At 32.8% G+C, this 13,248-nt stretch overlaps 1 protein-coding gene across 1 annotated transcript in view; it reads left to right on the forward strand.

Annotated features, from left to right (window-relative positions):
- The window catches only part of LOC148310208 (gustatory receptor for sugar taste 64f-like), a 37,617-nt gene extending 26,810 nt beyond the window's left edge, over positions 1-10,807 (forward strand). The window contains exons 15-19 of the mRNA XM_088258891.1: positions 1,269-1,391; positions 1,979-2,133; positions 5,393-5,546; positions 9,776-9,865; positions 10,679-10,807. Of these exons, the coding sequence (XP_088115017.1) occupies positions 1,269-1,391; positions 1,979-2,133; positions 5,393-5,546; positions 9,776-9,865; positions 10,679-10,807 (651 nt within the window). The remainder of the gene's footprint in view (positions 1-1,268; positions 1,392-1,978; positions 2,134-5,392; positions 5,547-9,775; positions 9,866-10,678) is intronic.
- Positions 10,808-13,248: the final 2,441 nt, after the last annotated feature.

Below are 13,248 nucleotides of genomic sequence, written 5' to 3' on the forward strand. Positions count from 1 at the left end.
TTAGTATTTACATTTTGGAGTTGAAAAATCATTTAATAATCTCGAAGATAAACTTTTTTAATTCAAATATTTGTCACCCTTTAGTAATTAAAAATTGCGTTTTTTTTATTTTTAATTTAAATAGTAAAACAATTTATTAGATCGTGAAAAACTGTCAGCCATTTTGTAAAAATACATACTGTTGACAATGTTAATTATTTCATTTGACATAGATACACAGGCGTCGTAGCAAAAAAGACAAAAGCGTCGTGACGTCGTGGTTGTTGGGTAAAATTTGACCGAGAAACTGGCTGGTGGGTTCGATTACCGCAAATTGCAAAATGAATTAAATAATTGTTCCACCGCATTCCCAGATCTGATACAAAAGCATATAAGGCTTCGTGACAGACCTCTTGCAAAGCATTTGTATTGTTTTTGTTTTATGAACTATATTGCGAAATTGAAAAAAAAACATTTTCAGATGGTCTGAATGTTTGTGATATGAGAGAAGAGTTCATAAAATATACGAATGTAGAATGCTAATCAGATGCAGATATAATAGTAACGGAATGTGTTAGTGACCAAGGGTAATGACTAGTATAGCTTTTTTTGTACATTGTAACATTAGCGATCGATAAGATCAAGATTATAATTGGTATATTTAGTGGTATTTTTTAGTTGAGCACTTGTTGAGCATCGCATCTGGAATAGCAGTGGTATACAGATGTAACGAGGACCAACGAACTGATGAAAAGTTCTACAGAGCTTCGTTCACTCAAATTTTCTCTTACACTGATTATGCTGTGTGGAAAGGAGTTTGCTTACAGGTATGTATAGTCTGTCCTTACAAAGAAGAGCTTTTTTTCTCATAGACCCACCCTCTGTCAGTTGAATATTGAATTTTCGTAAACGTCAAATTTGTTTTCCACAGCTCGGCTGTCCAAACTCAAACACAGTAAGGGACATTTTTTTGTAGTACGTTTTTTGCATTTTTGGACTAAGTAGATTCTACTTAGTCCAAAAATGCAAAAAAAAACGTACTACAAAAAAATGCCTTTTACTGTGTTTTAAGTTTGGACAGCCGAGCTGACACAGTGGTAATTACAATGAAATGTTCAAAATTTGTTTTTTTTTAATGTGGCATATCTCAAAAAATACATCCGATAAATTCTAAGTGCTATTTCGGATTCTGCAGCCAAAAATTAACTAGGAACAGTTAAAAAATCGCGAGAATTAAAATGTGCGTTGGTTATTTATGTACAATTTAAATATGATGACGTTTTTTTCAGATCACAAATTTAGCCGCAACATTCCACTGGAGTTTGAAAGATCTCTTTATCATTCTCTTAAGTGTTGGTCTCACGGATCGCTTCGGACAACTAAACGAATCTTTGAATGTAGCATTTGGAAAGGTAATTTAAACATTAATACATATGAAACAATAACGTAGTCATAATTATCTATCTTTAAACTATCTTATTTATAATATTGCATACGAAAAAGCGTTACTGCATTTATTATATACATTTAACTGAACTGAACTGAAAGCAGTTATAGTAAATAAAAGTCTATCAGCGGAAGTTAAACTGGCAGTACACAACGGAGTCCTGGTACCAACCTTAATATATGAAAGTGAAGAATTAACTCTTGATCATTTACCCATTCTTTTATTTTGCCTTTGTTTCATATTTTATTTTGACTTCTAACATCCGTCGGCAACAAATAAAAAATGTTTGGAACGATATATTGAAGTGTTCGACTCCCATATTTACTGTTGATTCTATCAAACCTTCTTTGGGTGTAAATCGTGTATCATGGTTCATATTCATCTTCAGTTTTTGCATGTTTTGAAAATATTTTCCTACAGATGTTTATCTTTGAAATCTTGTTCGGTTTTCCCGGGATTTCCAGGGTTCGGATTTCCGGGGTACCGAATTCCGATGTTACACTGTATCTAGTTATTAAATCTTATTTTTATTCGTGTTTGTAACTTTTGAAGAACTTACCGGAGAACTTTTGGAGTGCAACTCGCAATGAATATGCCCACCTGACAAGATTGGTTTCCAAAGTCGACAATGCAATCAACGAAATCATTTTTCTCTCTTTTGCCAACAACCTTTACAGCATTTGCCTTCAACTTTTCAACAGCTTAAGGTAAGAATTTATTTATTATTTTTTATTTGTTTACATATTACATATTGTATAAATATGATATAATATATGATTCGAATCCCACTTAGGCATGGCCTGTAAGTGGGTATTCAATATATATGGTATGTAATAATTTTTATTGTGGAAGAGGCGGAGATTGCCTGTAAAGACAGATTTGTGTGGCATTCCATTCACTCTGCTTACACAAGTAGAGAAGCGGCGTAGTGGTTAGTTAGTTAGTTAATTTTAAATAATTTTAAACTAAAAAAGAAGTGGAGAAATAAGCAAAACAGTCAAATAAATCAGAAATATTAGGGCAAAGTTATAAATCAAGAAACAGTTAAATGTTAAAACAGTTAATAAAATAAAATAAAATCTAAAATCAGTGTATTTGAAGAATTCAATATTGATAAAAACCAATTTATAACAATTCGAATTTCGAGTGTGTCCAAATACTTGTTCACAAAATCTGGATTATCTCCAATTACAAGATTTTATATTTATTATTTTTGACATCTTATCAAAGATGAAGAAGAATATGGAAGTCTGGGCATTTACGGGGCTGACGACCGTCATAGGCTGGTTTAAGTGATCACTTTACACACGTGTAACATTCACCAATTCTACCCACTATTGACAACCACACTACTCAAATTCTTGGAAGTTCTATATATATGAACAAATTTAAAAACCTTGTTATTGAATCACTAGAACTTCACTAAAAAAGCTTCTTTACATCTCACCAATAGATGTCTCTAGTGAAGTTCTAGTGATTCAAGAACAAGGTTTCTAAATTGGTTCATTGAATATGCTACTAGACAAAAGGATAAAATAAGACTACCATTATTGAAAAGAGCTGAGTCGCAAAATTGCTTGATGTATAAGGGTTTAAAAATGTATGATGAGATGCCTGAATGTATGAAGAATGAAAAATGTCTGAAAGAATTTAAAAATAAATGTCTAAGTTACTGTAAGGAAATGTAAATATATAAAGATGATGTAAAAGTATATAATAGTTTATATTAGTTTTAATATAAGCTAACTTAAGAAATAAATAAAAAAAATTAAAAAAATATATATAGAACTTCCAAGAATTTGAGTAGTGTGGTTGTCAATAGTGGGTACAATTGGTGAATGTTACACGTGTGTAAATTGATCACTTAAACCAGCCTATGACGGTCGTCAGCCCCGTAAATGCCCAGACTTCCATATTCTTCTTCATCTTTGATGAGATGTCAAAAATAATAATTCGAATTTCTTTAAAAAAATTATTCATACCCATCGGACAAAAATAGACACATTGGTCCCTGAAGAAAGAAATGTAGATGGCTTGAGCAAACGTCCCTGCCACATCTTAAGAATACAAGAAGTTTACATAAATACAACCTTCATACTTTTACGCTTTTTTAATAACCCTAAGTTTTATTTATCGTGCATTTTTTTTTCATTTTATTATAATAAGAACCTTTTTTATAATCAAAACGTAACTTCGTTTTAAAATCACTATAAATATTTAATTATAACTTAATTACAATGTCTACCGGTTTCGAAGCTAACCGCTTCTTTATCAAGACTGACAATAATAGTAGTATTAATCAGTCTTGATAAAGAAGCGGTTAGCTTCGAAACCGGTAGACATTATAATTAAGATATAAGAAAATATTTATGGTGATTTTAAAACAAAGTTACATTTTAATTATAAAATGGAAAATCACAAAGTTAGTTATTCAAATATAAAATATGACCTTATTTTTAGCTCGGCACAAAAGGAAAAAGCTCCAACTCTGCCATGCTGGAAACTTGCTGATGGGTATGCTATTAGATTTTGTAGATTAACAATCATTCAGATCAGTGATTCCCAAAGTGGTCTATATCGACCCCCAGGGGTCTACGACGACTTGGAAGGGGTATATGTCAGCGAAAAACAATTGGTGGTCCATGAAAAAGAAATGGAGGTCAACGACATCAAGTTTATTCCTAAGACTAAAAGCATTTATTTTTTGCTTATTTATTTAATTTAACAGAGAGTAATTTCAATTTGAATTAACCCCTAACATGTGTGTGTTTTTTGAATTTTCATTACACTTTATAAATTATCATACACGTTATAAATTTCAATCTTTCAATGTGCACTACATACATCGACTTTCAAAATACATTAGAAGATAGTGAATTTGCTGAAAAACAATATTAGGTAAGGAGGGATCTTCCAAAAATCGAAAAACATGGCAAGGGGTCTACGAGACAAAAAATGTTTGGGAACCTCTGATTCAGATAATTGAATATATGGTTTATTGAATCTTGTGTCATTATCACTTCTTTGTCGGCGTTTCGTTACCTCATCGACCATCATCGGGTCATCATAGTAATTGACAAGGTCAGGGCCAAACGTCTACAAAGAAATGCTAACGACACACCATATAATGACCCATATAAACGCTATCGCGTATGCTATTGTGCATATCGTAGTCGTACATGAGAAAGTGACCAACTAACAAAACGTAAAATGTTCAGGAGGGCCATTTAAGTCACTTTTGCTTGGCAAGAAAATAAACATCAATGCAGTTAGTCATTTTTAACAAGTCAATATATTATACTTCCAAGTTTAAAATCCGTTGGGATGTTTTCAGGGCAATATTAAGCTAGTAAGATATCAAATAGTCAATGATCACGTTTTTGTAAAAAAATACACTTGGTCACTTTCTCCTGTATGACTACGATATGCATACATTTATGTACTATCTCGAATTATTAAATCTTCTTCAAACCCTTATCCGCACCCTAATGGTACATAGGGCACTACATCATATAACCGCAGTGTTATCTTAATCGTTAACACGTGAAAAAAAGGTGAACAGCCCTACGCTACAGGTACCAGTCCAAGGTAATATTGATTAAGTATTAGAGTGAAAAAATCACTTATATTTGATCCCCCCCTGGTAATCGAACCCGGGACTTCCAGAACGGTAGCCGAGCGTGCTGACTATTACACTACGGAGGTGGACAATTATGTAGGTACCATCTCAAATTATTAAGTAATTGTAGATAATAAATATCACGTCATTACGAGCGATTTTTTTAATATAAAAAATTTGCATAGTTTTCACATCATTTTGAGTGTGTCCAAATACTTAATTTTACATGTTTGACATCTCAACATAAATTAAGAAGAATATGGATATCTGTCTATATTAATGTAAAATAATTCCTGTGGAGTAACTCAGATAAAAAAAAGCCTACATATGACTGATTTCATTTTCAGGGGCCTTTCTACAGCAATTTACTTCGTATTCTCCTTCAGCTTTCTAATGGTCAGATTTCTCGCCGTGTCTCTGTCAGCTTCCCAAATCTACACTGCGTCGAAAGAACCTCTCAAGACACTCTATGCTGTACCTTCAGAGACGTATTGCAATGAGGTATTTTCATTACTTGTAAACACTTATATATGTATTTATATATTACAAGCGTCTTAACTGAAACGAAACATCTTTTATGTTTTTCGCAGATACTTTGTGGCACATTTTATAAACTTTATAAAACTAAACAGCTTTGTTATTTTTATTTAATATTTAGGAGTTTTTAAATCATATTTATAAATAATATTTTCATATAGCGTACGGAATGTGTGGAAGTTTTTGGTAAGGTAATGTAATTAACTATGAGTACCGTAAAGTGGGTATACTTTGCACCATGGGTGATACTTTGCACCACCTTCTGTAAAGAAATTGTAGAGCTGGTCATCTCTGATACATGTCATTTTTCATTCTACTTTCTATTGTTTCTGATAGATGGCACTTCTATCTACTTTTTAGTTTACGGAAGTAACAGTCGGTCGCTATTGCTTCAATGCGTTTTTCCTGTCCGAACGTAAAGAAAGTTTTCTGTCTGAAAATTGTGTCCGAAAAAATCCAGTGGAATCAGTATACTGAAACTAGTTACAACAAGCGAGTGGTCTCTAAATCGTAGGTAGATAGGCCCTGCTTTTCTCAAATGCTGTATTTTTTAGTTACATTGTCAAGTTTTTGTAAAAATAATATTTTTTTAAGAACTGACTTGTATTGACCACATTTGGGGTAACATTGCACCAAGTGCAAAGTATCCACAAAAGGCCATAGTTAATTAATTTGATGAAAAGTCTTAAAACGGCTTATACAACTTGACATGTTTGCTAAATATCTATAGGTTTTGTGTACTTACTTAATTCCTGATGGTATATTTTTTTCAAAAATGTCAAGAACATACAAACAGCGGCCTTATGCCAGACGATACTGCGATTTTACACCGAAGAGAGTGGAGCAGTGTTTGGAGGCCATTCGAAATGGTGCAATCAGTCAAAGAAAGGCTGAAGAAAATCCCCAGAAGGACGATTAACTATAAGCTCAAAGGTCAGCACACAAAACCTGTGGGAAAACCTCCGATATGTGACAAGGGCGAAGAGCAATCCTTCGTAAACTGCATAGTAGACATGAGTGAGTACGGTTTCCCAGTGAGTTTTTTTAACATTCGCTACATTCTAATAGCCTATTTGGATAGATTTGGCAGAAGAGTACGAATATTAAAGAACAACGTACCAGGCTCTGAATGGATAAGATCATTTTTGCAAAGACATAAAACCTTGGCTGTTGCTAAAACTAGTCAGTTGCTTAATCGGTTGCCATTAAAAGCGTATGACGATGACGTGCGCCAGAGTTTTCAACTATTTTTGGAAGAAAACAGATTCAACCCAAAGAATTCGGTCTTAAAACGCAGGATCACGATACCGATAGAACCAGGTAAGAGCATTGCTCACGATCCAAATGTCGAAATGAACGTTGACGAGACACAAATGCTACCTGAACCAACTACATCAATGATCCCACCTTCCGCATCGAAACTTCCAGCATATCTAGCATTAACTGATTATAGTTACCACGGAAGCTTTAAGGAAGAGTGAGAAGAACAAAAACGATGACTGAAATCAGTTATCGTATTTGTTCTTCCGTTTCATTAGGACCAGTAAAAAAGAAGGTGGGAGAATATGTCGTATTTCATTATGAAGGAGAAAAATTTCCGGGACAGATTTTGGAAATAAAGAAAGACAGAGCTGTTAAATCCATGCAGGAGAGTCTCAAATCGTGGAAGTGGCCGATGAAGGATGACTTTCTTCAATATTCTTGAAAGGATGTAGCGGGTTCCATAAAAGAACCGAAAATGCAATCCAAAAGAGGTTTCTTTACCCTCCCGGAACTTGACCATATTTAGACCTAATTTAATTTTAATTCCTATTACCTATGTAGTACGATATGTTTTAATATCCACCTTTTATTTTATATAATTTTAAACCTTCAGTATTGAAAAAAAAACATTTTTGTTAGATTTTTCAATATTTAAAAAAAAAATTCTATCAAGTGTCTTATTTTTCCATAATTATACAATATTATAATCTGCATTTAGTGAACTGTGAGCCAAAACCCTTCATAAGGTGCAACAAAACTTGTAGGATAGCCTTTACTTTGCATCAATTTGGATTCTAGTACGAAAAGTGTAGAGAAAATATCATGGTGCAAAGTTGTACTTTACCCCGGGATACTTTGCACCAAAATATAAATATAAAAAAAAAATATAGGCAAAATAGATAAAAATTTAAAAACATATCAGACATGTTATAGGTATATGTGTTATTACATTTCAATAGTTGAAACCTCAGAAAAAGTAAAAAACCTGATCTGAATAGACAATTTTTTGAAAAAATGCAATATTTTGGTGCAATGTATACCCACTTTACGGTATTTTAATGTTTTAGAATTTAATAAACCCTGATGATGACAAGTTTCTTGTCGAAACCGGTTGGTTAAAGTGTACTAATAATAAAAAAGTGGTTAAAACAAAGATGTTAAATTTTATAAACTACTATTATTTATTTATATCTCAAATATACATGTACATATAATTTATATGCATTTTGGCTCTTAAGGCCTGTGTTGAACCAAAATAGTTATTTATACGAAAGAAGATTGAAGTTCAGCCATTTGGCTGGCTCAAGTGACCACTTTATATACTTGCGTAACGTTCACCATATTACCCTTTATTTTACTGATGTTTTATTATAATCTGGCGGTGTCAAAAGTCTGCGTAATCGAAGGGCATGTATGACTAGATGTATGGATGTGAAGGAGGCGAGGAGTGTATGTCAGGACAGAAGAGTGTGGCGTTCCATCCTCTCTGCCTACCCCTGCGGGGAAACGGCGTGATGGTAGTAGTAGTAGTACATAGTAGTAGTATTATTTTTTGCACACATGATGATGCACACATACACTGTTTTTGGATTTCTTTGCTATGCAACTTGTAATTTTTTATAGATCTGGAATTTGTGAAGTTATATTGCTCGATAGATACTTCCTCTCAATTAGAGACTCCTATAAATTACAATATATTGATAAATTATCCATAGGATGAATTATTCAGTGTCTTGAATAATTTAGAAAAGAATTACGTATGTATTTATTTACACATTGTAAATATACAACTGTATATATTTTTTCACCTCCGTGTCCGCCTCCGCGTTGTAATGGTCAGTGTGTTTAGCTACCGTGCTGGAGGTCCCAGGTTCGATTCCCAGGGGGGGGAGGTGAAAATAAATATTAGCAATTTAACACTGTAATATTTATTTAATATTACCCTTGACTGGTTCCTAAAGCGCAAGAGTGATCACCTTGCCTTCATGTAAGTAATGATCAAGATAACACTGCGTCAATTAGATGCAGTACCCTATGCACCATTAGGTGCGGATAAGGGTTATAAAAAAATATATATTTATATTTTTTAGTATTAAACAGACTATTCAACATTTTGAGTGTGTCCAAATACTTGTTCACAAAATCTGGATTATCTCCAATTACAGGAATTATTTTCATATTATTTTTTGACATCTCATCAAAGATGAAGAAGAATATGGAAGTCTGGGCATTTACGGGGCTGACGACCGTCATAGGCTGGTTTAAGTGATCACTTTACACACGTGTAACATTCACCAATTCTACCCATTATTGACAACCGCACTACTCAAATTCTTGGAAGTTCTATGTATATATGAACCAATTTAGAAACCTTGTTCTTGAATCACTAGAACTTCACTAGAGATATAAAAAAATAAACTGACTATTTGTTTTGTGGACTAAAACATGATTTAAAGCAATTCAATTCATATTATTTTAATTTTTTTAAGCATTAACTTTGTGGTAAGACATTTATTACGTTATGTTATTTATGACAGTGTGTAACCACTATCTATCTATATACTCTTAAATATTTTTTGTTCCTTGAATATTTTTTGCTGATGCTTTGTGGCACATATTTTTAAACTTAAAAAAAACTCCAACATTGTTTTTAACCACTTTTATATTTGTTACTTTTTTCCACTGGTTTCGACAAGCACCTGGTCATATTCAGGGTTGGATATGTATTAAACTTAATGTTGAGAAATATTCATAGAAAACGGTTGGAAAAAAGTACCAAAATAAAATTGGTTGAAAACAAAGATGGAGTTTTATTTTATAAACGTATCTATAATCATCACCTATAATATTGATATATCATCCGTTGGATCTGATAGAATACTAATTAATTCTTATATCTGTTTTGTTCTTATCTTCATATGCTGTTCTAGGTGAAAAGGTTTCTAGATCATGTAACATCGGACACCGTGGCCCTTACCGGACTTAAGTTTTTTTCAATCACACGAGGTCTGATACTAACAGTAAGTAAGACGACATATCGCTCATTTGGTGCAACATTGGCGTAATTTCACTTGTAGAAATATAACAGGAGATGCAATTCAGATGTTGTTGACAACAGAAATGGCGCCATTTGAATAAATTCTACTAGTCATAGTGGTGGAATTGATTCAAACGCGAGTCATAGTCGAGTGTCAACTCGCGCCACCTCGCAGCATTTCACCACAAAATCAATTCTGTCCATGTTTCTCCCGATGTAAATAGTCTTTCCGCACATTTTGAAATATTTAAATTGTTTTTCAAACAAAGTATTATTATGTCATTGTTGCTCCAAATGAGCGATATGCAGTATGCACGTTGACATATCGCTCACTCCTTTCAAGAACGTCACAAATCAAAATACTAGATTTTTCAAGAGAACGTTTTTAAAGATTAAAAATATAATACAATGTATTAAAAATGAATATCAATCCACTTATTGAACTTTTTACTGTGCAACAGATCTTTTAGGTAAAACCTGAAGATTTTTTTTTCCATTTGAAAAATATTTAATATATTTAAAAAAATAATTAAACAATACATTTTCTTCAAAATGCAAAAACAACACTTTCTGTCCTGTAGCGAGTAAATATTATGTTAAAAATATGCCTCTTTGCTAGTATATAGCACATTTTCTGGGCATTCCAAAAGCATGCACAACTGAAATTTGACGATTTTTGATTTATGACGTTCTTGAAAGGAGTGAGCGATATACGCATGAACTAGTTCTCTAGCAGCCTTGAAGCGGGGCAATTAAAAATATGAATGAGCTAACTCACACAATAAACCTGTTTTAGATCGCTGGCACAGTCGTCACCTACGAGCTGGTGGTGCTACAATTCAACAGCCCCCTCCCCTCTGTTTCTGCTAATATCACCCTCAACGACACCTGTGGAAATTCCATCAATAGCAATGTAATAGCCTGAGAGAAAATTATCTTATTTAAAGGTGTCTCAACTTGGTGTAAGAGATAAAGCTTGTCAGGAGTTTGGTCCATTCCATTTTCTCGTGGACCATAAAAACAGCAGAAAAGAGTAAAAATTGAGCGTTTCGAAATGTTATGTTGGAGGCACATGCTCTTAGTTTCTTGGATAGCGAGATGCATTAACGAGTCCATTTGTCAGGATTTACACTTGGATGGCTAGACTCTGGCCAATGTCTGTACATGACGTATTCTTCAGTTCTTTGAACAAGTTGCGCGTCGCAATGAGGATAGCCTGAACGACTGGTTGTGATCAGTAGCCTGGAGGGGAGGAGAGAGAGAGGAATATCCCACACGATGGACCGATCAAGTTAAGGCAGCAGCAGGCACCTCGGTGCTTGGAGCGCTACGTGCAGCGCAGTCAAGGGATAACTGGAGAAAAAGTCATTGCTTCCACAACGGTCACAATCCTCAGTAATGATGAATAAGACAGAGAAGAATATGAACTTGATATGAAATATGTATCGTTCTTCCTTTTTTATGAAAGAAGATGAAGTCTGAGAATAAGCACTTACACATTAGCACTGGTATGCTCAGACTTCCATCTTCTTTCATAAGAAAAATGGAAGAAGATACATGTGTCATCAAGTTGAGATACCTTTAAAATTGACATCTCATCCGTAGGGTGAAAAATCCAGTGTCCGATATTATAAATAATATTGATATTAAGAAAATTATCAATAAAAATTAAACATATTTGCAGTTCACGATTTCAAATATGTATACATATAACAATTTTGTCCACTTAGCATCGTTATATGTCGTACTGAACACTTTTGTACATATTACGAGAATACTCTAATGAATAAATTTCCAAGAATCTAAAAAATGTTATAGAAAGATTCGTGACTATTTTTACCTGTTATTTGACGTACATTTTCACGTACCAACAGGTCGAGATTCTTCAAAGTACTAATTAATATATTCATTGTATGTTTAAAAATTTATGATTGAAATAATTAAAGATTTTTGTCATTGAAAAATATATTTTAACCATAATGGTGAATTATTTCTACCGGGTGGCACTTAATAAATCACTTCTTTCAACGTCATAAATCAAAAATCGTCAATTTTCAGTTGTGCATGTTTTCGGAATGCCCAGAAAATGTACTATATCCCAGCAAAAGCGGCATACTTTTAACTTAATATCTACCCGCTACAGGGCAGAAAGTGTGGTTTTTGCATTTTGAAGAAAAGGTATTGTTTAATTATTTTTTTAAATATACTAAATATTTTTCAAATGGAGACAAAATCTTCAGGTTTTACCTAAAAAGATTTGTTGCACAGTGAAAATTCTATAACTGGCTTCATATTTATATTCAATACATTTTATTATATCCTTAAACTTTTAAAACGATCTCCTGAAAAATCAAGTTTTTTGATATATGACGTTGTTGAAAGGAGTGACCGATTTGTGAACTAGACAGCTGTAGTATACAAACAGATTCTGGGTGGCGCAAAATCGTCCAATTTTGTTTTTAAATAACTTCTTTGCTAAATAAAAAAATGGTTTCGAGTGATGGAAATTATTATTTGGACCTATTTTTTTTTGTAAAGTGTAAAAGATGATATCTGTCAAGTGGGTGCCGCCAGTATTGATTTGTGACCGTTTTTTTATCAATCTGTTTGTGTACTGCAGCTGTCTAGTTAAAAATTAATATCAAATGTGATTAACATACGATGCCATTTAAAAATATTATAACATCTTCCGATAGGGTCATTAATTTTGTGCCACCTTTATAACCTAGTCTACGGTGTAACCTGAATAACATGTCACAACATGTTATACTTATATGGTATTCATTTAGTTTATTTATAAAAATATAAGTATATCGTATAAAACATAAGTCTTGATAAAGTTATTCTAATTAATGTGTGTATTTTCCATAATGTGTTTTTTCCTGTGTATAATAAATTGTCATGGGACTTCGAGGTGACATTTTTCGAATCAAACATGCACTTGGGATTTTATTAATACAATAAAATGCTGGCAAAATAAATATTTTATTTGTATACCTACCTACCTATATGCTATTATTATGGTAATTTACATATTTTTGATTTTATAAAAAGCGTCATACACATAATAAATGTATATATGAAATGAATATGTATCATATTTAAAAAAATAAAATAAAAAATCACAATTTTAAATTTACAATAATGTATTCTCACTGGGTTTTTCCGTCCCGAAGGCACAGTTTATAATGCTTGTTTAGTTTTTATAAAGGTTATTTGTCTTTATCACGCGTTGATGTGGCTCGGTCTGGTTAAATGAAAAATAAATAAAATAGAAGGCAAACATTTCTAATATGTTTGATTGCACAGTGCACACAATGAGGCGACGAAAATATTTAAAATCTAAGAATCACAAAATCACTCGTA

This window comes from Brachycentrus maculatus, unplaced genomic scaffold, assembly GCF_059751285.1.
Source record: "Brachycentrus maculatus isolate JH-2025_06_01 unplaced genomic scaffold, ASM5975128v1 h1tg000104l, whole genome shotgun sequence".
In the NCBI taxonomy this organism is placed as follows: domain Eukaryota; kingdom Metazoa; phylum Arthropoda; class Insecta; order Trichoptera; family Brachycentridae; genus Brachycentrus; species Brachycentrus maculatus.